At 45.2% G+C, this 22,454-nt stretch overlaps 4 protein-coding genes across 7 annotated transcripts; all 4 read left to right on the top strand.

Moving 5' to 3' along the window:
* The first annotated feature begins 9,367 nt into the window (after positions 1-9,367).
* LOC147285757 (uncharacterized) lies at positions 9,368-14,913 on the top strand. 2 transcript variants are annotated; one of them, XM_086243369.1, is made up of 8 exons: positions 9,368-9,715; positions 11,804-12,557; positions 12,671-12,799; positions 12,904-13,085; positions 13,396-13,606; positions 13,840-14,077; positions 14,167-14,317; positions 14,425-14,902. In XM_086243369.1, exons 1-8 carry the CDS (start codon positions 9,368-9,370, stop codon positions 14,731-14,733), a joined length of 2,322 nt encoding a protein of 773 aa, XP_086099495.1. In that variant the 3' UTR covers positions 14,734-14,902. The 2 variants fall into 2 exon arrangements, with proteins under 2 accessions (XP_086099495.1, XP_086099494.1); XM_086243368.1 differs by lacking the exon at positions 9,368-9,715 and having other exon boundaries at positions 11,415-12,557; positions 14,425-14,913.
* LOC147285758 (cysteine-rich receptor-like protein kinase 19) lies at positions 9,752-11,082 on the top strand. The gene is made up of 4 exons (XM_086243818.1): positions 9,752-9,803; positions 9,891-10,128; positions 10,219-10,369; positions 10,481-11,082. Exons 1-4 carry the CDS (start codon positions 9,752-9,754, stop codon positions 10,784-10,786), a joined length of 747 nt encoding a protein of 248 aa, XP_086099944.1. The 3' UTR covers positions 10,787-11,082.
* A 553-nt stretch (positions 14,914-15,466) lies between the features above and the next one.
* LOC147285756 (cysteine-rich receptor-like protein kinase 10) lies at positions 15,467-19,726 on the top strand. Of its 3 annotated transcripts, none has more exons than XM_086243610.1 (8): positions 15,472-15,729; positions 15,819-16,731; positions 16,947-17,078; positions 17,185-17,360; positions 17,869-18,079; positions 18,442-18,679; positions 18,753-18,903; positions 18,989-19,725. In XM_086243610.1, exons 1-8 carry the CDS (start codon positions 15,691-15,693, stop codon positions 19,298-19,300), a joined length of 2,172 nt encoding a protein of 723 aa, XP_086099736.1. In that variant the 5' UTR covers positions 15,472-15,690; the 3' UTR covers positions 19,301-19,725. The 3 variants fall into 3 exon arrangements, with proteins under 3 accessions (XP_086099734.1, XP_086099736.1, XP_086099735.1); XM_086243609.1 differs by having other exon boundaries at positions 15,472-15,732; XM_086243608.1 differs by having other exon boundaries at positions 15,467-16,731; positions 18,989-19,726.
* Positions 19,727-20,866: 1,140 nt separating this feature from the next.
* Positions 20,867-22,265, top strand: LOC147285755 (nod factor hydrolase protein 1-like). Its single transcript, XM_086244913.1, has 2 exons — positions 20,867-22,015; positions 22,127-22,265. Exons 1-2 carry the CDS (start codon positions 20,899-20,901, stop codon positions 22,153-22,155), a joined length of 1,146 nt encoding a protein of 381 aa, XP_086101039.1. The 5' UTR covers positions 20,867-20,898; the 3' UTR covers positions 22,156-22,265.
* The last annotated feature ends 189 nt before the right edge of the window (positions 22,266-22,454 follow it).

Raw genomic sequence — 22,454 nt, 5'->3', positions numbered from 1 at the left:
GGACCCCTGCCGAGCCGGTCCAGGCTCCTGCCCCGGCGGCAGCTCAGCCTAGATCTCCTGCGCCGAGACCGGTTCGGCAGGCAGAGAAGAGGAAGGCTCCCCAGGCCGAGGCCCCGGTGGAGAAGAGGGCTCGGGCCGAACCCGGCGGTTCTGGTGCCGGGGCGTCCGGTTCGGCGCCCCTGAAGGCGGTGGAGTTAGTCCCCGGCCTCGAGCCGTTCGTCACGGGCCTCAAGCGCGTGATGACCGCGAGGGTGCAGGAGGGGCTGTGGGCCGATCATGGCGAGCCGGGCTTCAGCCACCAGGCTCTGATCGCATCCCGCCAGGCCATGTTGGTAAGTCTCCTTTACTTCGGATTTTGTCTATTCGCTCGGTTCGGACTAATGATGAATTTGTTTCTCTTGCAGCTCGCCATGAGGCAGTTCGAAGCTGCTAAGGCCGCCGTCGATGCCGAGGCGAAACTGGAGAGGTTTCGGGCACGGGTCGTAGAGCTGAAAGAGAAGTTGGCCGAGGCCGAGCGGACGGTCAATGCCGAGCGCGAACGGTCGGAGGGTCTGCAATCCAGGCTGGCCAGGAAGGAGGAGGAGGTCGGTCGGCTCGGCAAGGAGCTTGCCTCCTCGGAGCAAAATGTGGCGGACTTGAGGCATTATGTCGGCGATCTCCAGCGAGACATCGAGGCCGCTGAACGGAGGATCGAGAATGTCGAACTCCGACGTCGATCTGAAGTGCCGAGCGCCCAGGCACTGGCTGATGCCCATTTTGATGGGTATCAGGAGCTTTTGGAGGCGATCAAATCGAAGAGGCCGGACTGGGATGTATCATTCCTTGGCGAGTCCGAGGACGACGAAGACACCCAGGGAAGTCAACAGGATGAGCTTCCTCCTCCCGATCGCCAAGTTCGTGCCGAAGTCGAGCCGACTCCGGAAGATCCTCCACTGCCTGCATACGAGCCGACCCCGATTCCCCCGGTCCCCGAATCCGATCCCAATGCTGAGATGCAGATCGGCGGGGTTGAGGTGGTGCAGCTCGGCGAGGAGACGCCCGAGGAGTCTACCGAGCCGATCCAGGAGGGCCCTGCCGAGCGATCTGCATGATAGCATGATTTTATGTTGTCTTGTTTTTGTTTTTGTTCCCGAGCCGAAGTGTGGCTCGGGTTTAATTGTTTTTTTGGAACAATTTGTATTTGGTTTTATGTTATTTATCTATCAGTATTTTCTTTATATGATACAAGTTGCTGTCAGTTCGGCTCAGAAATTAAGCTAAAGACATAACCAATAACACATGGACAAGAAAATGATAAAAGTGAAAAACATAATAAAAATTAAGGCATTTTGAGATCGGCTCGGCATGCCGATCGTAATGAGAATGGATGGTAATAATAAATTAGAACTTGTTTTCGGATCAGCTTGATAAGCATAACCAAGATAAGTAAAAATTTAAGGAATGTAAAAATCTCGGATGGGCTCGGCATACCCATTGAGATATTTAGGAATGTAGTGTTTTGAGAAAAATATTCAAACCTACTTTCAGATCGGCTCGGCATGCACGATGAAAGTTTTGGTTGGAGTGTATATTTTTCTTTTAGAAATATCCTGTTGAACGTTAGGACTGTAGGAAGTCACTTCGGCTCAGACAGGGATTTTTATAGACCTGATAAGTCTGTACCATGCCGAGCGTTGGGCCGAAAGTGGCGCGCTAGCTCGGCACGGGAGTTTATAGACCTGATGAGTCTGTAATATGCCGAGCATCGGGCCGGAAATGGCGCGCCCGCTCGACACATGAGTTTATAGACCTGATGAGTCTGTAATATGCCGAGCATCGGGCCGGAAATGGCGCGCCCGCTCGACACATGAGTTTATAGACCTGATGAGTCTGTAATATGCCGAGCATCGGGCCGGAAATGGCGCGCCCGCTCGACACATGAGTTTATAGACCTGATGAGTCTGTAATATGCCGAGCATCGGGCCGGAAATGGCGCGCCCGCTCGACACATGAGTTTATAGACCTGATGAGTCTGTAATGCACCGAGCGTCGGGCCGAAAATGGCACTTCGGCTCGGCACATGGGTTTACGATTTTTTCGAAGGAAACACTTAGATCTTTCCTCTTTGTTAGAAGTGTATAGGAGTAGAGTCCCCAGTGTTTGCTTCGAAAAAATAAGAAAAATGAGTAGAAAAATGTTCCATCTTTTCATTGATTGGAATGGGTGTTAGGTCGGACAGTCCCCGATCCTAACTACATTTTTACTGGTAATAAGTCTTCAAGTGTTCAGCATTCCAGCTATGCTTGAGAGGCTTACCAGCCAGAGTGGCCAAGTTGTAAGTGCCGGGCTTGACTATGCCCGTGATTCTATATGGTCCGGTCCAGTTCGGATCAAATGAGCTCTCCTTGACGGCAAGGGGATTCTTTTTCATGACGAGGCTGCCTAATCCGAAGCTTCTGGGTCTGACCCTTTGATTGTAGTATTTGGCCACCCTCTGTTGATAAGCGGCTCGGCAGAGATTGGCGTCGGTTCGCCTCTCCTCGATTATGTCCAGGCCGAGCCGAAGTCCGGCATCATTGGTCTCGGGATTGTACGTGCCGGTTCGGAATGAAGGAGTCCCCATTTCGACCGGGACGACGGCGTCAGTTCCGAACGCCAATGCATAGGGTGTTTCCTTCGTCGAGTTGCGATAGGAAGTTCGATAAGACCAAAGCACCTCTGGCAAGAGTTCAGGCCAATTCCCCTTAGCATTATCAAGCTTAGTCTTGAGGGTTTTCTTGATGATTTTGTTGATGGCTTCGACCTGTCCGTTCGACTGCGGATGGTAAGGCGCGGTGAAGCGCAAGTTGATGTTCAGACGTGAACAAAAACTCCTGAACTTCTTGCAGTCGAACTGCTTGCCATTGTCCGCAATGATGGTGTGCGGCATGCCGAACCGGCAAATGATGTTCTTCCAGACGAAGGTCTCCATCCGTTCGGCCGTAGTTGTGGCTAGGGGCTCGGCCTCGGCCCATTTGGTGAAGTAGTCGACCGCTACCACCGCCATGGTGACTTGCCCCTTCGCCTTCGGCATTGGGCCGATCAGATCGAGTCCCCACTGCGCGAACGGCCAGGGACAGGATATGGAGGTCAGCAATTGGGGAGGTTGATGGGGAACCGCGGCAAATTGCTGGCATTTGATGCAAGCGCGAGACAGATGGTCTGCGTCCTTGTTCAGCGTCGGCCAGAAGTAACCCTGTCTGATCGTCTTGTAGGCGAGGGCTCTTCCTCCAGAGTGGTTTCCGCATATCCCCTCGTGGATTTCTCTCAGCACGTCCTGACCTTCTTGGGGGGTGACGCACCGCAAGTAGGGCAGGGAGAAACTCCTTTTGTAAAGCTGACCGTTGATCATGCTGAACCGAGCCGACCTGGTTTTGATGAGACGTGCTTTGTCCCTCTCCGAGGGGAGAACCCCGGAGACCAAGTAGGTGATGATTGAAGTCATCCAGTTCGGCTCGGCCTCTGTTTGCATAACTGCGGCCTCGGTTTCGGCGGTGCTAGGTCTGTCCAGAATTTCGACTGGAACATGCCTGGCGGATCCGGTGTCTGTGGCCGAAGCCAGGCGTGCCAAGGCGTCGGCCCTGCAGTTTTCTGCCCTCGGGATTTGTGATATTTTGTATTCGCGGAAGTCTCCGAGCAGCAAAAGGGTCTTCTCGAGGTAAGCAGTCATGCTAGGCTCTCGAGTCTCATACTCTCCCAAAATCTGATTGACGATTAGCTGGGAGTCGCTGAAGATGTTTAGTTTGGTCGCGCCGAGCTCTTTTGCCAATCTGAGCCCGGCGATGAGTGCCTCATACTCTGCTTCATTGTTGGATGCTTGAAATCTGAAGCGAAGAGCATACTCCATCACAACTTGTTCTGGGGAGATCAGAACAAGCCCGGCCCCGCTTCCCATGGCGTTGGAAGATCCGTCCACATAGAGGGTCCAGGTGAGGAGATCTACCTGGTCATGTTCGCCGATTGTGTTCGGATCGGACGCCGATGGTATAGCGTCGGTGCGCGGTGGATCCTCCGTCGAGGTGGTCGACTCACAGATGAAGTCCGACATGGCTTGACCTTTGATGGCCGTCCTGGGACGGTAGATGATGTCAAACTCGCCGAGCTCGATTGACCATTTGATGAGCCGACCCGAAGTCTCGGGTTTTGCTAAGATTTGTCTGAGCGGCTGATCCGTCAAGACAACGATTGAATGAGCCTGGAAGTAGGGTCTCAGCTTCCGAGCCGAGCTGACCAGGGCGAGAGCCATCTTCTCGAATTTTGGATACCTGGTCTCTGCATCGGCGAGGGCTCGGCTCGTGTAGAAGACGGGGTGTTGTACACCGCCGACCTCTCTCACCAAAACCGAGCTGAGAGCTGAGTCTGAAACAGAAAGGTAGAGGAAAAGTTCTTCACCTTCCTCCGGTTTGGATAATATGGGAGGTTCCCCCATGTGCCTTTTCAGATCTTGAAAGGCCTGCTCACATTGGGGGGTCCATTCTATGCTCTTCCCTGCTCCCCTTAAGGCTTTGAAGAAAGGGAGGCACCGGTCGGTGGACTTCGAGATGAACCGGTTCAGGGCGGCAACTCTTCCAGTCAGACTCTGGATTTCCTTGCGTGTCCTTGGGGACTTCATGTTGATTAAAGCCTGGATCTTCTCCGGGTTGGCTTCGATCCCCCGTTGGCTGACCAGGTAGCCAAGGAACTTGCCTGACCGAACCCCAAAGACACATTTGGCTGGGTTCAGCCGCATCTGATACTCCTTCAGGACTCCGAACATGTCTGAGAGGTCCTTGACGTGATCGTCCGCCTTGATGCTTTTGACCAGCATGTCATCCACGTAAACCTCTACGGATTTGCCGATGGATGATCTGAACATGTGGTTGACCAGCCTTTGGTAGGTGGCTCCGGCGTTTTTGAGGCCGAAGGGCATGACCTTGTAGCAGTACATGCCGCGATCAGTTATGAAAGATGTGCCTTCCTGGTCGGACTTGTGCATCAGGATCTGGTTGTATCCAGAGTAGGCGTCCATAAAGCTGAGGAGCTGATGTCCTGCTGTTGCATCGACGAGCTGATCTATCCTGGGCAAGGGAAAACTATCCTTGGGACAAGCCCTGTTCAGGTCGGTGAAGTCCACGCACATCCTCCACTTCCCGCTGTTCTTTTTCACCATGACCACGTTGGCGAGCCAGTCGGGGTAGTTGACCTCCCGGATGAACCCGTTGTTTTGCAACTTGGTTACCTCTTCAGCCATGGCGGCGTATCGGACCGGATCGTATGACCTCCTCTTCTGACGGACCGGTTTGCATCCCGGGTCAGTGTTCAGCCTGTGGGTGATTACGTCAGACGATATGCCTGGCATGTCATCGTAAGACCAGGCGAACACTTCCGCGTTGGCACGGAGGAAGTCAATTATGGCGGAGCGCTGCTCGGGGCTGATCTGAGTCCCCACTCGGACGAGCCGATCCGGTGTCTCGGCCGAGATCGGCACTTCTTCCCAGGCCTCGGCGGGAAGGGGCCGAGACTCTGGGTTCGGCTCGGAAGTGAAGTCAAATGTTTCCGCCCTCGGCCACCTGCCCGAATCGGCGATGGAGTCAAGCTCCTGCGAGTTCGGCAGCTGACCCTTCTGCTTGATCGAAGCGGCGTAGCACGACCGAGCCGAGCACTGGTCTCCCTGAATGACGATGCAGTCGTCGCCCACCGGACATTTGATGAGGAGGTTGGCGTAATGGACGATGCAGTCAAGGTCGACCAGAGCCGGTCTGCCCAGAATGATGTTGTAGGCTGATGGCCGTTTGACGACAATGAAGTACGTCATGCAGGTCTTCTTGATCGGTCCCTTCCCGAGCGAAAGGGGAAGGTAAATGTGTCCGAGGGGCTGAACCACTTCTCCCCCGAACCCGACCAAGGCAGGTGTATCGGTCTCCAGCTTATCCTCGCCAATGCCCATCTGCGCGAACGCAGAGTGGTAGAGGATGTTGACTGAGCTCCCTCCATCGACGAAGGAGCGCGCAATGGTTGTCCCGGCCACCTCAGCCACTATGACGACCGGATCATAGTGGGGGAAGATGATCTCGTTTGCCTCGTTCGGCTCAAAGGTGACCGGCGCCCAGTCCTTCCGCTGTCTTTTGGAAGTGCTGGGCTGACCTGCCTGGATCGACAAGGACTCGTGAGCTTGAGCCGCCTGTCTGACGTACTCCTTCTGGGATCGGTTCGAGCTCCCCACGAAGGTTGGTCCCCCGCCGATTGATCCGATGGCAGCATCCTGGACCTCGATGGTGTTGGTGGGCTTCTTCGGCGCGGCCTTGGGTACCCTAGGCCCACCGGCCAGGAATTGATTGATCTTACCCGCCCGGGCAAGAGTCTCAATCCCGTCGCGGAGGGCGTAGCAATCACCCGTGACGTGGCCGTGATTGGAATGGTACTTGCAGAAGACGCCCTCCTTGATTTTGTCTGGGGGTGGTCCCTTGATCTCCCTTGCGACTGGGAGTTGGTCCTTGACCTTGGAGTAGATTGTCTCCAGACCGGCGTTGAGGGGAGTGTACTCCGTGTACTGGACAAACTTGGGTCCCTTGCCTAGGAGTTGGCGTGGCTCCTCGGTCCTGGTCTTCTTGGATTGGACCTGGGGTTTGGGAGTTGCAACCTCTCCCTCCTTCCTCTTGGCCGAGGTCGGCCTGGGATTCAGGGCCTCCACCTGAGCATCCCACTCCTCAGCTCGCGCCCACTTAGTGGCTTCGGCAGAAAGCTCATCGTAGGTGGAGGGAGGGTTCCTCATCAAGTGGGAGCGGAGTCCCCCGGCGTGCAGGCCTTGCATGAGGGCATTCTTAGCTGACCTATCGTCGCAATCGTCGCACTTCGTATATTCGATGTTGAAGCGGATCAGATAGGCCTTGAGGCTCTCCCCCTCCTGCTGCTTGATGAGCGACATATCGTTCAAGTTGTAGAGTCGTTCGGATACAACCCGATATCTCGCCAGAAAGGCCCTCCGGAGGTCGGAGAAGGAGTCGATGGAGTTCGGTTGGAGGGTTCGGAACCAACCCCGAGCCGAGCCCTTCAAGGTCGAAGGGAAGATTCTGCACTTCGTGGCTTCAGATGCCTGGCGGGCCTCCATGGCGTATCTGAAGCTGTCAAGATGGTCGTAGGGATCCTTGGTCCCGTCATACTGATCCATCTTGGGGGGCTTGGTGTCGCGGGAGACCTCAGCATCCATGATTCTGCTGGTGTACGGGAGGGGAAGTTCCTCCCCGTGGTCGGCTCTACCGGTATACCCCCTGGAGACCTCGACATGTCCGAGCCGATCGTGGACGCTTCGGATCTGGTCCTGGACCAAAGTCCGAACAAGATTTTCCACATTGGGCGGGGTCGGCTCGGCCGCATTTTCCCCTGAGCACTCGGCCTGGTTGCCGAGTCTCTCACTCACCGGCTGACGAGTGAGCCTTTCGCTTGCCGGTTGTCGATCCGACATGATCATGGTGGACCCCAGTCGGTCGCTCACTGATCGCCTCCCCGAGTAAGTTCCTGATGGGGAAGGATCCTGACTGGCGATAGGGCCGAGTCTATTCCGAATCGGGCCCCTGGTTTCGGCCGAACCGGCAGGACTGTTGGCCCCCAACCTTGATTGGGCCGGGGGTCGTCGATTTGTATTCGGGTCGGCACGGTCTCCGCCCGAATCCCTGGGGGCACGTTTCCCGAAAGCCGCCTGTTTTTGCTGAAGAAGACGGTGGGCGTTCAGGCATTCGGCCTGTTCGGCCGGGGGCATGTCCTCGAAGCCCGGGAAGACGTGATCCGAGTCCTGCTGATCGGTCTGGTCGTTCGGCTCGGCAGGAGTGCTTTGCCGAGAAGGAGACGGCGAAAGGACCTCCTGCTCGGCTCGGGTCCGGCGTGATCGGAAGCCCGATCCCCCACTATTCTCAAGTTGAGCACGGTGGCGTGCAAGTTCCCCGGCCAGCTCGGCCTGTTTTGCGAGCAGCTCATTATTCTGCTTCAGGAGTGCATTCTCAGCGGCCAGATGTCGCTGACTCTCCTTAAGGAGTTTGTGAGCGGCTCGGATCTTGGAGGAACCTTTGGACTTTGGCGTCCTGGGGAGTTGTGCTCCCCTTGTTTTCTCAGGTGTCTCAGGCTGATGTTGTTCATCATTCTGAGACGCTCCTGAAGAAGAACTGGTGTCCCGAAATATGGTAGTCATGATGACTTGCGTGGAGGAAGAGCTTAGCGTTTGCGGTGATGAACACAACGGCTGAAGTCAGCTTCCCACAGACGGCGCCAATCTGTTGATGCAAATTCTCGTAAGGTAGATGCAACAACTTAGATATGCTGATCTGGCTGATCAAGTGCTTCGCTGGATGATGAAGTGGATGCTGGTTGAGATCTTCCTGTAGACAAAAACAAGATCAAAGGAGATGGACCGGTGTGGTACCAGCCAAACACACTCCGATGATGAAATCAGTGGTGGTGTTTGATGGTGGATGAGAAAGAACAAAGGAAGAACTTGGGAGAATGGGAAGAACAAGGCAAATGTTCTGGGTTATTCTCAGCAAGTTGGATAGGCTCTTTTTTTTGGATGGAAATGTAAAGTGTTTAGCGTGTGTATTGGTAGAATACTAGATGATTCATTTTGTGCATATGTGGTGCCTTATATAGGCAAAGGAAAACTTAATGAATAAGTTACCTGCATGTGAATGAATGGTTGCCAGAGACCCACGCACCTGGTCAGACCTAGTTGCATGCTCAGCTGCTTGCTTCCTCAGCATTGAATGCTGCATTGAATGCTCCATTAAATGCAAGGTTGGAAGGTCCAGGCAAACTGTCCAGCAGTCATGAATGCAAGCCTGATATTCTGTCTGTCAGAAGATTGTGTCAGGTGCATTCAAGTGTGGCGGTTCGTCCCATCGTGATCTTCCTGGGAATGGCGACGGAGAGCCGAGCCGAGCCGATACGAACACATGTTTTCATGTGAAGACACGAAGTCCATGTGTGGTCGGATCGGGCATGGGATTCCAGGCCGAGCCGGTCCCATAGACTGGGGGTCTTTCCGAGCTCTAACTGATCGACGCCAGAACCCGAAAAGAGGCCATCTCCTGTGCCGAGCCGAGCCGGACCGGGATGATCGTGGGAAGATGGACACTCGATCCCATGGAAGATCATCGGTTCGGCTCGGACCGAACATGGAGGGCCGGCGTGGAGATCCGGTCTGAGCTGGCAGAGGCGATGCCGAGTGGTGATGACGTGGGGGTCAAAGTTTTGACCACTGAGAGTCAAACTCCGAGGTGGATGTTGACCAGCCACGTGTCGAGCTGTGATTGGCTGTTCGGATTGATGTGGATTTTCCCACAAACACATTATACACCCACATACCTTATACGGACCATGCTCCATGGTATCCAAATTGTCTATAATTGTGCTCTTTCTCCATGGTCTTCTTGCTTTCATACTGCAACCTTCAGAGGCACAATCTACGAACATCAAAGCGGGATACTGGTTTTCTGGCAGTGAATTCCCCATTTCTGACATAAATTCTGCCCTGTTTACTCACCTTATTTACGCTTATGCCGGTCTCAATGCATCATCCTATGAGATCTCTGTGTCTTCCTCTGGGGTGCAAATGCAATACTACTCCACCTTCACAGACACCCTCAAGAAAAAGAACCTATCAATCACTAAATTTCTCTCCATTGGGGGTGGAAGCGCAGACTACTCGGTCTTTTCAACACTGGTCAGTAACATAAGGTAAAAACACAAAAAACAATGCCATGAACAAATGCTGACTTACGAGTACATGCCAAACAAAAGCTTGGACCTCTACCTCTTTGGTATTCTATGTTGCATGATAATTTTAATTGTAGTATTCGAATTTGAGTAAAAGTAGAAATGATTGGACAACATCTATTTCAATGCAGATCCTATTAGACGACATCAATTGGATTGGAGAAAGCGTGTTCACATCATTGAAGGGGTTACTCAAGGACTTCTATATCTCCAAGAATACTCAAGATTGACAATAATACATCGAGACTTGAAAGCTAACAACATTTTACTGGACGACAAGATGAGGCCTAAGATATCAGATTTTGGTATGGTCAGAATTTTCAAAGGAGATGAACAAGAAGCAAATACACACCGAATCGTTGGAACATAGTAAATTTATTTCCTAAAGCTGCTACTTTCGACTTAGAGCTTTTTACTGCTAGATACTTAGAAATATTTCTTTTGAATCATTCAATGCAGTGGCTATGTACCTCCTGAATATGTTAAAAAGGGTCTGTACTCCACTAAATCAGATGTTTATAGCTTTGGGGTTCTCCTTCTTCAGATCATAAGTGGCAAGAGGACGGCCTGTTTATATGGTTTTACTGAAGATAAGATGCTTCTGGACTTCGTAAGTTAATTCAATAACTTGCCTTAGAATGAATAATATATACTTCCCTTTTGCTAAGAATTAAATCTCCACATTTTCAATTACATGGTGGGAAATCTTCAACAATTTCAGGCATATGAACTTTGGACAGAAGGCAAAGGGATGGAGTTTATGGACCCCTCACTTGATGATACACATTCAATGTGCAAATTGATGAGATGCTTGCAAATTGCTCTACTGTGTGTTCAAGAAAGTGCGGAAGATAGGCCTTCAATGTTGGAAATCTCTTCAATGCTTAAAAATGAAACTGCTACAGTGGCAAATCCCAAAAGGCCTGCTTTCTCAAGATTAAATGAAGACGAAGAAAGTACTCCCACATCACAGCTAGAAATTTGTTACATTAGTGATGCAACCATCTCCCAGGTTGTAGCCCGATGAGTTCAGCGAAGACTTTTTTTTCCCCTTTTTCCTTTTACTCTTAGACATAGCACCTTATAATTGTACAAGGATTCTCTCGCATCCACATATGGGTCATCCACACTTGATACGGACAGGATCGTATACAAGAACCTTTTATGCCAATCCTATACAGGAAGCTATGGGATCCTATATGGAAATTATTTATACATGATAAGCTTCTTGTATAGGATTGGCATAAAGCTTCTTGTATACACCATTCATTTATATCAGCTCTACTGCTATCATGTATTAATGGTTCAGTTAGGAGCAACATGGTGAGCCATAATATTCAACCTGTTTTATAGTTTACCACTTGAAGTTTTAATTACCAGTCAATCAATCGATCATCTATGACTTTAGCATCCAATGAAATTTTGGCCATTTTAAGCCAGTGGAAATTCTACACGAATACACGATCTTATATATGAACTCTGCATGGAGTTCGCAGGAGAAAGGTTCCCGGAAAAATCCAGATGGTGTCTCTTTCCATCGTTTTCATGGGCAGCCTAACTTTCCCAGATATTCAATTTCTTCCTTTCACGCATGTAATACGTTGTGACAGAAAGACTACCATTTCCCTACGAAACTTGTACAAGATGTCTGGTAAAATAGCCGTGCTTGTGTTGCTAAAAGTATATGCTGCCAAAAATGCAGCAACACCATTCTTCAATCGCTTCCAAATTAGTTCCCACCCTCCTCTTTCTTTCTCTGAACTTTCTCTGTTCAACCTCACAGTCATGGATCAAAGCCGGTTACCATTACTCCGGTGCTGAATTCCCTGTCTCCGACATAGATTCTACATTGTTTACTCACCTTATATGTGCTTTCGCTTATATAAACTCTTCCACTTACCAACTCTCAATCAAATCCTCCACTGAACAACAATTCTCCACTTTCACCAATGTTGTCAGGCGCAAAAACCCAACAGTTACAACGTTGTTATCCATCTGGGGTGGCAGAGAAGACTCTTCAATCTTCTTTTCAATGTTGAACCAGTCCTCCTACCGAAGATCCTTCATTGAATCTTCAATAACAACAGCCAGGCTTTACGGGTTTAATGGGCTAGACCTTTGTGGGGTTGTACCTGGAACAGACCTGGACAAGACCAGTTTGGGAACCTTCTTAGATGAGTGGCGAGCTGCCCTGGATTCTGAGGCAACAAACTCTGGAAAATCAAGGTTGCTCTTCATTATGGCAGTGCAATATTTGCAAGGTGTGGATGCATTCACTTATCCGATTGACTCCATTAGAAGGAACTTGAATTGGGTTCATCTTGTGACATATGATTACTATGTGCCTAGAGAGGAAAATTTTACACACCCTCATGCTGCTTTGTATGACCCATCAAATGGGACTAGCACCAACAATTGTATTAAAGACTGGATAAGTAGAGGACTACCTGCTAATAAGTTGGTTTTAGGCTTGCCTTACCATGGCTTCGCATGGACCCTTGTGAACCCCAAGGACTATGCTATTGGTGCACCGGCATCAGGTCCAGCCGTCACGCTAGACGGGTCCATGGCCTATAAGTACATCAAATGGTTCATTAGAACCTACGGGTTTGGTGCACTTCCTGTGTACAATAGTACTTATGTGTTGAATTACTGCACAATTGGGTCAACTTGGATTAATTTTGATGATGTGGAGGCTATCAAGGTAAAAATTTTGTATGCTAAGGAGAAGGGGCTTCTCGGCTACAATGTGTTTCAAGTCGGCAATGACGACAATTGGGTGCTCTCTCGGGCAGCAGGTAGGTCCAATTTCACTTCCGGGAAGTGATTAACTATGCTCATAATTCCATTAGATTGTTTAATATACTTAGCATAACAATGACGATAGTATAATCTCAAACTGCCTTGACAGCCCAAGAGGAAGAAAGAGATCAACAAAACAAGAAACGGTTGGTGGCTATTCTGGTCACAACTGCTATGATCAGTACCTTACTGGGAACCATAATATGTTACCAACGAAGGAGAGTACTCAAGTCAATCGGTAATCTTCTCCAACTGTGACTATAAATGTTCAACCACTGTTAATTAGTTCACCATATAAAAGTTGGAGATAGTAATAGTTTTTTGTTCTGTTTTTGGTCATAGGGATTAAAGGCATCATCAAAAGATCACTTTATAGGCTAAGAAACATAGTTCCAGCTACTGAAGATTTTAACAGCAATGCTCCTAATCTGCAAGTATTCAGTTATACAACCGTCAAAACGGCTACAAATAACTTTTCAAGTGAGAATAAGCTTGGAGAGGGTGGCTTTGGACCTGTTTACAAGGTAGCGTGCATCAATTAATATTTATGCAAAGGTTAATTTTTAATATGCAGAGTCTAGATCTTTCATATTTAAAATATTAATGCTAATCATGAACATATTTCAGTAGCTATCTTGTTGTCTATAATAAAACAGAGAGGCAAGCAAATTGCTGCACCACAAAGAGATAGAAGACTGTCTGTTTTAAGTCTGTCAGTGTGTGCATGTTACCCGAGTAAATAGAAGCTGTTTTATGGCAATCTATAATCAGCCCCATATACATCTGGCTTAAACTTTTGCAGGAGTGTTCTAATGATTGGTGTGGTTTTGATAGGGTACATTAAGGAAGGGTCATCAAATAGCAGTGAAAAGACTTTCTAAAACTTCAAACCAAGGGCTGGAAGAGCTAAAAAATGAAGTTACACTTACTTCAACTTTACAACATGTAAATCTAGTTAGAGTTTTGGGATATTGCACTGAGAGGGAAGAAAAGATGCTGATCTATGAATACATGCCAAACAGAAGCTTGAATCACTATCTATTTGGTACCTACATTCTTCTTTGTTTCCAATTACATTCAGTTATTACATGATGATTGATGAGTGACATGTAACAATGGACCAAATGGGGTGTGACACTCATATAAGCTTGAAAGGAGTGTATTTGCACCCATTTAAGCTCATTTTATTGTTCTGATATGTGAAAATGTGAAATCACTCCTTTGGTCCCATATTGTTTTACATGAATAATGGTTCATATATAATTTATCTTCATACAGATCCAAGTAGACACAATCTTTTAGATTGGACGCAACGTGTCCGCATCATTGAAGGGGTCAGTCAAGGACTTCTATATCTCCAAGAATACTCGAATTCTGCAATAATTCACCGAGATTTGAAAGCAAGCAACATTCTGTTAGATGATGAGATGAATCCTAAAATATCAGATTTTGGTATAGCCAGAGTTTTCAAAAAAGATGAACATGAGGCAAACACTGGTCGAATTGTCGGGACATAGTATGTATAATGACACTAGTACTCAAATTTCAGAGCATGTCTTATATGTTTCATATTTAGTACTCAAAACTTTTTTATATGCAATGCAGTGGCTGTGTTCCCCCTGAATATGTAAGAAAAGGCATATATTCCATGAAATATGATGTTTACAGCTTTGGTGTTTTACTTCTGCAAGTCATAAGTGGCAAGAGGAATACATGTCTACACGGCTTGGATGGAAATTTAAGCCTTCTAGACCACGTAAGTTGATTGGTTAAGTATCTAATTAACTATCTATTATTGTTATGCTTTGTGATCAGTTTTGCATTAAATGCAAGAACTGAAGAACCTTGAACTAATTATTTCAGGCATATGAGTTGTGGATAGAAGGTCGAGGCACTGATTTCATTAATCCAACACTAGATGATTCGTCTTCGTCTTGCAAGCTCCTGAGATGCATGCAGGTCGCTTTATTATGTGTCCACGAAAGTCCAGTAGATAGACCATCCATGTTGGAGGTTTCTTCAATGCTCAAGAACGAAACTGCAGCCATCATTAGTCCTAAAAAGCCTGCATTCTCAATTAAAGAAGATAAAGATGAGGATTATATATGTAAAATGAGGGAAGAAATCTACTCAGTCAATGATGCAACAATTTCCCAAATAGTACCCCGATGACAATGCAAGTGTTGTGGAAACATACAATGTAAAGGAAATAGTAATTTTGTTTTTTATTAAAACTAGAATTTTTCCTGTAATACTGGATAATTGGGCAGGTTTTGTTAGAAGTCCAAGCTAGGGCCACCACTATGAATTTCTTAGAACAGCCCCATACACATTGCAGCTCAACAGCGAAAAGGAAAAGGTCAATTATTGAGATTTTCCAAAATGGTACTAAATAGTAAATACTAATGATCTCGTGATTTTATTTCCTATGACTTGTTGCAAGTCATAAAAGAAGTTAGGTGGTTTTGTTAAATATCAACGCCCAAGATGATACTAGTGGTCTTGTATTGAATGCAAACTACCCCATGAGAATTGTGTGTCCCAAAGGACGTCTTCTTTAAGCTGTCCTTGAAAAAAGTCATTTACTTTTTATTTTATACTTTTCAAACAAATTAAGGGGTCACTGTTTGCATTTGTGGTGAGGACAAGCTGTACTGGATTCGACCACCACACCCCAATTTAATATCTGTTACTTTTTTGACCTTGACACGATCAAATATCCATATCATAAATATCCATATCATATCCATCAAAAGCTGAAATTCTACTGCTCTAGTCAATGATCAAATATGACAATAATTTCTTGTTTCTTGCTTCCGTTTCAAGGGCTATAATTCAACTTACGTGGTCTAGAATGCTTAAATTTCCATCTAAGTCGTGTAGAGATGTATTCCTCTTGCCAATTATTGCCAAAATATGACAATAATTCATTTGTACTATTTTTAGAGTAGAAAGTGCCAGAAAAAATTTCTCAATAGGAAGTAAATGGTCAATAGCCATCGTGCACAGGATGCCATGTATATTTTTCATCTTGTACTAGCAACCAAGGGAGCTTTATTTCCATGGAACCAAAAATTATTACCCACCTCCTCTTCATGATCTTCCTTTCTTCTCAATTTTATTGTTGCTATGCACAAACTTGGGTTAGAGCTGGTTACTGGTATGCTGGTAGTGAGTCTCCTATACCTGACATAAACTCTGCCTTATTTACTCATCTTATCTGTGCTTTTGCTAATGTAAATTCCTCTACCTACCAGCTCTCCATCCCTTCTGCTGATGAGCAATACTTTTCCAGCTTCACCGATATTGTCAAGCGCAAAAACCCATCAATCATAACACTCCTATCTATCTGGAATGGACAAGCTGCAACAGGTCAATCAATTTTGGGTGAGAAAGCCAACTCTTCAGTCATATCCTCAATGCTCAACCAATCTTCTAACAGGAAGTCTTTCATTGAGTCTTCAATCAAAACAGGAAGGCGGTATGGGTTTCAAGGCATAGACCTATTTTGGCTGTGGCCTAACACAGCCTCTGACATGACCAACATGGAAAAGCTATTGGATGAATGGAGAGCTGCTGTGAATTCTGAGTCATCAAGTCAGCCACCAATGATATTGACAATGGCGGTTCGGTATTTGCCTGCTTTTGAATCAATGAGTTACCCAATTGAATCTCTGAAGAGGAATTTGGATTGGGCACATGTAGTGGCATATGACTATCATCTGCCTTCTAAGGAGAATGTTACTGGTGCTCATGCTGCTTTATATGACCCATCAAGCCATGTCAATACCGACTATGGCATAAGGCAATGGTTAAACAACTCATTTCCAGCTAGCAAACTGGTTTTGGGTTTGCCTTACCATGGCTATGCTTGGACACTTGTGAACCCCAATGACAATGGAATTGGGGCACCTGCATCCGGCATAGCTGTGACACCAGACGGATCCATGAGCTATAAGTACATCAAGTGGTACACTCGAAGCTACCGAGCTCCCATAGTGTATAATGCTACTTATGTTGTGAATTACTGCATCATTGGATCGAGTTGGATTGGTTTCGATGATGTGGAAGCTATCAGAACTAAGATTGCATATGCAAAGAAGAAGAAGCTACTTGGTTACAATGTGTTTCAAGTCATCAATGATGACAATTGGGTGCTTTCTAGGGCAGGTAAGCTTGAATACTTACCCCAAAATTAAGTTTACTTATCTCAAGCTAATTTTATCATGATAAGCAAAAGAGATTCAATGCTATTCTTTCGATACATCTTGGAACTCGAATTTAGGATGATGAAAATTTTATTGTGACAGCAGGCTATTTGCAGGCATCAAATTGTATCTTTACACTTGTGACAATATCACTGACCTCTCCTGTTTGAAGTACAGCTCAGGAGGAAGAGAGTGATCAAGAAAACAAGCAGCGGTTATTGCTTATAATTTTACTTCCAATTACTTTGATCATAATCCTCATAGCCTTCACAATGTGTTACTTAAAAAGAAAATTATTGAAGACAAAAGGTAACTTTTCTCCACTGTTAGGATTTGCCTCTAGTAGCAATTAGTTGAAGAGAACTTCTCTGTTTTGCCATCATGACATCAACAGATTTTCATTATCTGGCTTCAGGGATAATAATTCTAGGCAATTTAGGTAGATCAAAATCAGGGACTACTAGCACATCAGCTCTTGACAGTGATGCTCCAAATCTGCAAGTATTCAGCTTTTCCACTATCAAAGCAGCTACAAATAACTTCTCAAGTGAAAACAAGCTTGGAGAGGGTGGGTTTGGTCCTGTTTATAAGGTACATTTGGTATATTATCTACATATTTTTACATGGTGGAAACTGGGATTTAAAACTTGTGGTTATTTGTGCTCACTTGTGTAAATCTGCTGCTACTTTTAAATTAATGAGATATGTATCAATAAAAAACAATGCAATATGAACTGCATTTGTAGCTTTTGTATTGAAAACAAGTGCTCCAAGATACTATGTGGTTAAGGATTAGATGAGCAGTGAAATAAAAACTCTTTCCCTTTGTTTGGACCACTGGCTACTAAATCCCTTCAAACTGAACCAAAAGCTTATCCAACAGCTGCACACATGATAAAGTAGAGTAATGTTGTGGTTGTTTGCGAATCCAGAGATGGATCATTTTTAATCAAGTCAATCATCAATGAAATCTATGTATAAGTGGTACGAATTCTGGTGAATAGTGTGTTTTAAAAATTGTAGAATTCATCTTTAGATCAGCTATAGATCTGGGTTTCCCTTTTGTTAAACCATGATAATCGTAGTTTGATTTTTGTAGGGTAAATTGCGAAGAGGACAAGAAATAGCAGTGAAAAGACTTTCAAAAACATCAACTCAAGGACATGAGGAATTTAGAAATGAGGTTACACTTACTGCAAGACTGCAACATGTAAATCTAGTTCCAGTTCTTGGATTTTGCACTGAGAACGAAGAAAAAATGCTGATCTATGAGTACATGCCCAACAAAAGCTTAGACTTCTACCTTTTTGGTATGCAATTCTGTTCATCCTTCCTATTACAGTTGAAAGTGCATGATAGTGCATGCTAGAATAACACAATACTTCTGCATTCTTTTTAAGTATCAATGGGTTTTAACATCGCCTCTAAGAGGTCAACATAGGCTGTTGAACTCATTGAAACTCTCCAAATTGTTAGACAGCCACTTGTGACACTGTGACAGGACCTCAAAAGCTTAAGTTGTTTGGGAATGGGTCAACAATGTATATCAAGTTAACACAAATCACTTGTTAAGTCCATCTAAGCTTTTGGAGGTACAGAAATCGCATTAATTTGAGTGTGTCTTTCTCCTTTGACTACCTCATTGATTCGTCATGAGTTTGGTACCTTGCAGATACTACCAGACGGTATCTCCTAGACTGGAGAAAGCGTGTGCACATCATTGAAGGGGTTACTCAAGGACTCCTATATCTGCAAGAATATTCTAATTATACGATTATTCACCGAGATCTAAAAGCAAGCAACATTTTACTTGACCATGAGATGAATGCTAAGATATCAGATTTTGGAATGGCTAAACTTTTCAGGAAAGATGAACTTGAAGCAAACACAAGCAGGATCGTCGGAACATAGTAAGTAAACTGGCTCACGTTGGTTATTCACACATGTTCATATCCTTAATGCTTGTTGTCATATGAAATGCAGTGGCTACGTTCCTCCTGAATATGCAAGAAAAGGTATATACTCTATGAAGTACGATGTTTACAGCTTTGGAGTGCTACTTTTGCAAATGATTAGTGGGAGGAGGAATACATGTTACTATGGTCCGAACGAAGATATGCACCTTTTGGAATATGTAAGCTGCATAGCTTTCTATCAGTACTACTGTAAACTAATATTTAGATCTGAACTAACTACTAAATAACATTAAAATATTTCAGGCATTTGAATCATGGAAAGAAGACAATGGAATGGAATTTATTGATCCATCACTGGATGATTCTTCTTCTTCTTGCAAATTATTGAGATGCTTGCAAGTAGCTCTATTATGTGTCCAGGAAAAACCAGAGGATAGGCCTACAATGTTGCAAGTTTATTCAATGCTCAAGACTGACACTGAAGCTGTTGCTACTCCTAGAAAGACAGCTTTCTCGCAACAAAGAGATGAAATAAGTATGGAGAACACATCCACTTCACAGCAAGGAAATTATTCAGTTAATGATGCACAAATTTCCGAAATGTTACCGCGATGATGAAAATGCAGGCTTTCATGGGAGATTTTTATCAGAGAGATTACTTAATACTTTTTGTTTGTCAGAGGATTATGCCAAATTGTTTGTTTATAAGAAATCCTATTATACAACAAAAAGAAAAAAGTTCAAAGAAAAAACTCAATTCCAGCCTGCATGATTCCCAGACAAATGCAGTTAAGCATGAAAAACAACAGAACAGCATGTCCATTCAGACCATTGGGAGTCTATAGACCCCTGTTCCAAAACAGGGCCACCTTCAAATAACATGTATTAGCTTGTTACCTTGTGAGTTGTGACAAATATAGGACACCCCTTTGTTTTCTTCTGGGAAGTGGGTAAAGAATGGCCTTGCCTAACACCTTCATCATTGGCACAGCTAATTACTTCAATAATAGCCTGCTCTCCAACTCCAGTCAACTAGCTGCATTCAGAAAAAGCCGATTGGACCATTTAATTTCGAGAAATCATTGGATAGGATTAGAAATAACCTTTCTTTCTTATAAACATAATTGATTCTTTATTGATGACATTGCATTAGCCATTGTGGGTAAACTGTCCATTCAGCAATTAAGACAAGTGGTTAAAGTAACATTATGGTATGATGTACTAAGGTTTTAGAAACCATTTTCTATTGAAGCCTGTGTTGTTATCATTGGAGCTTCCACAACTCATGACTTCAGTGTCCAAGCATTAATCTCCACAAGCATACATCAAATGCAGAGACGACCACAAAATCCACCAAATGAAGGTTTGGACACTTCATAATATAATATTGTTAATATTATAAATAAATGGCTTTATTTTGTCTTTGGAATAATAAAAGAATATACAAATTGAATGTGACTCTTTTGGTTTGAAAACTTTAATGTCAAATTGTGCATTAATTAATTGCCAGAACTGATATGAACCTAGCTATACTCCATAACCCAACTACAAAGACATGGAAAAATATTCTTTATTTGCTAAACTGCCTAGAAAAGAGTAAGAAAGCTACGTACATATTACTACATACTATAATCTTTTGTCATTCAAAGAGAATTGCCAGTTTATGTAAGGGAAGTAGATGTCAACTCCAAATATTAAAACCAAATGTGTCCTATTGGCCAGCTCTCACCCCATAAAGGAAGTAGATCTTAACTCCACTATTTAAATTGATTTAGTGCAAATTGCAAGCCACATACTCAACCTCTCTCAGGTCCATTCCAATCAGCACGACAGAGTCCTTTTGTTTAATTCTAGAACACTGCATTTTATGAATAAGTCATAACGGACGGCTTCTAGAGATTTTTTTATACTGCCAACAACCTAACCCCTCTTAGTACCAGTCCAAATTACAACAAGTTTTAACCCAAACATGAATCACAAACAACTACTTCTTAGATTATAATATTATATAGCAATACTTTTAAGTTTAACCCCTACAAATTTATATGCATTAAGTCTTTCTTGTAATAGGATAAATACAAGTATACAATAAGCATGCACCAAATAAATTTCAAGCTTTTGAATAACATATATATATTATATATACCCTTCAACCCTTCCTAGAACCATTGAGTAGTCCACTTTACCTTACAGCCTAGAGGCCCCTAAGAAATATGGCCAGCCTCAACTTGGTGCATATTCTTCTCTTGCTTTTATGTTCTTTGATGATCATCACCGGATGTGTGGCAGACTCGCCGCCGGACCCTCCGGCGGTGAAGTCAGCCTATTACCCTTCATGGGTAGAGGATTTCCCAGCTTCAGCCATAAACACATCATTGTTCACCCACATCTTCTATGCTTTTCTTGTGCCAAACGATGTCAGCTTCACATTTGACATATCAAATTCGACAGCTTTGCTCCTCTCCAATTTCACCACTACCCTCCATCACAAAACCCCACCAGTGAAGACCCTCTTGTCCATAGGTGGTGGGGTAGAAGGCCCAGAACTACCTAGCACCTTTGCTCGCATGGCCTCCAATCCCTCCTCACGTACAAACTTCATAAACTCGGCCATAGAGGTTGCACGTAAGTTTGGGTTTGATGGGCTGGATCTTGATTGGGAATTCCCTCAAAGCCCAAAAGAAATGAGGGATTTGGGCCATTTACTCAAGGAATGGCGCCACACACTCGAGAGAGAAGCTAACGTCACGGCCCGCCCTCCTCTATTGCTCACCGCCGCCGTCTACTTCTCGGCCGACTTCTTCTTGGCCAATGTCACCCGCTCCTACCCGGTCCCAGCAATGGAAAAATACTTGGACTGGGCCAATGCAATGTGCTACGACTATCACGGGGCTTGGAGCAATATTACAGGGCCCAATGCAGCATTATTTGACCCAAATAGTAACGTGAACACGATATATGGGCTTAGATCATGGATCAAGGCAGGCATGCCCCCAAAGAAGCTGGTTGTGGGCTTGCCGCTCTACGGCAGGACATGGCAGCTCAAAGATCCCAATGTACATGGTATTGGAGCCACCGCTGTAGGCCCAGGCCCAACAAATGGGGTGCTGTTCTTCAACCAGTTGGAGATGCTGAATCAGCAGTCTGGCGCCACCGTGGTGTATGACGTGAACACTGTATCAGTATATTCTTTTACGGAGTCTTGGTGGGCTTCATTTGATGATGCCTTAACCACGACCTCCAAGATAGGGTTTGCTCAGGCCCTTGGGCTTCGTGGATACTTCTTTTGGGCCCTCAGTTATGATAGCGACTGGAAGATCTCGACCCAAGGTAATTCACCAACTTTTTTCTTGATGATAATTTTAGATTTTTCCATTAATCTTAAATTTAATTTCCGGTAAATTTATTCTTAATATTATTGTTATTCTATTTCAACTACAGCTTCAAAGTCATGGATTCTTGACGAATGAAGAATGGGGCTTCCTGGTTTGCCTGCTCCGAATTTCCTGGGAGATCAGATAGAAACTCGCAGCTACTTTGTGTTTAATATATAAAGCACAATTCACTGAGTGATCAGTGAAAGTTTAGATTATTTAATTAAACCATTTTATGTATAGTGGGATTGATTTGAGTAGGTTGAGATTTCACTTTTACATTACAAAAGAAAGAAAATGCAGTTATGTTTCTGTACAAGCCTGCGGGCTGCATGCCTGCATGTACGTGGCTGTGTTGTCAAATTTTGTAGTCATTTTTATTTCAATTAATAAAC

Source organism: Dryas octopetala, chromosome 5 (assembly GCF_963921425.1).
Source record: "Dryas octopetala chromosome 5, drDryOcto1.1, whole genome shotgun sequence".
NCBI lineage: Eukaryota > Viridiplantae > Streptophyta > Magnoliopsida > Rosales > Rosaceae > Dryas > Dryas octopetala.
Note: the sequence above shows the minus strand (reverse complement) of the source record. Positions and strands in the feature narration are given on the sequence as shown.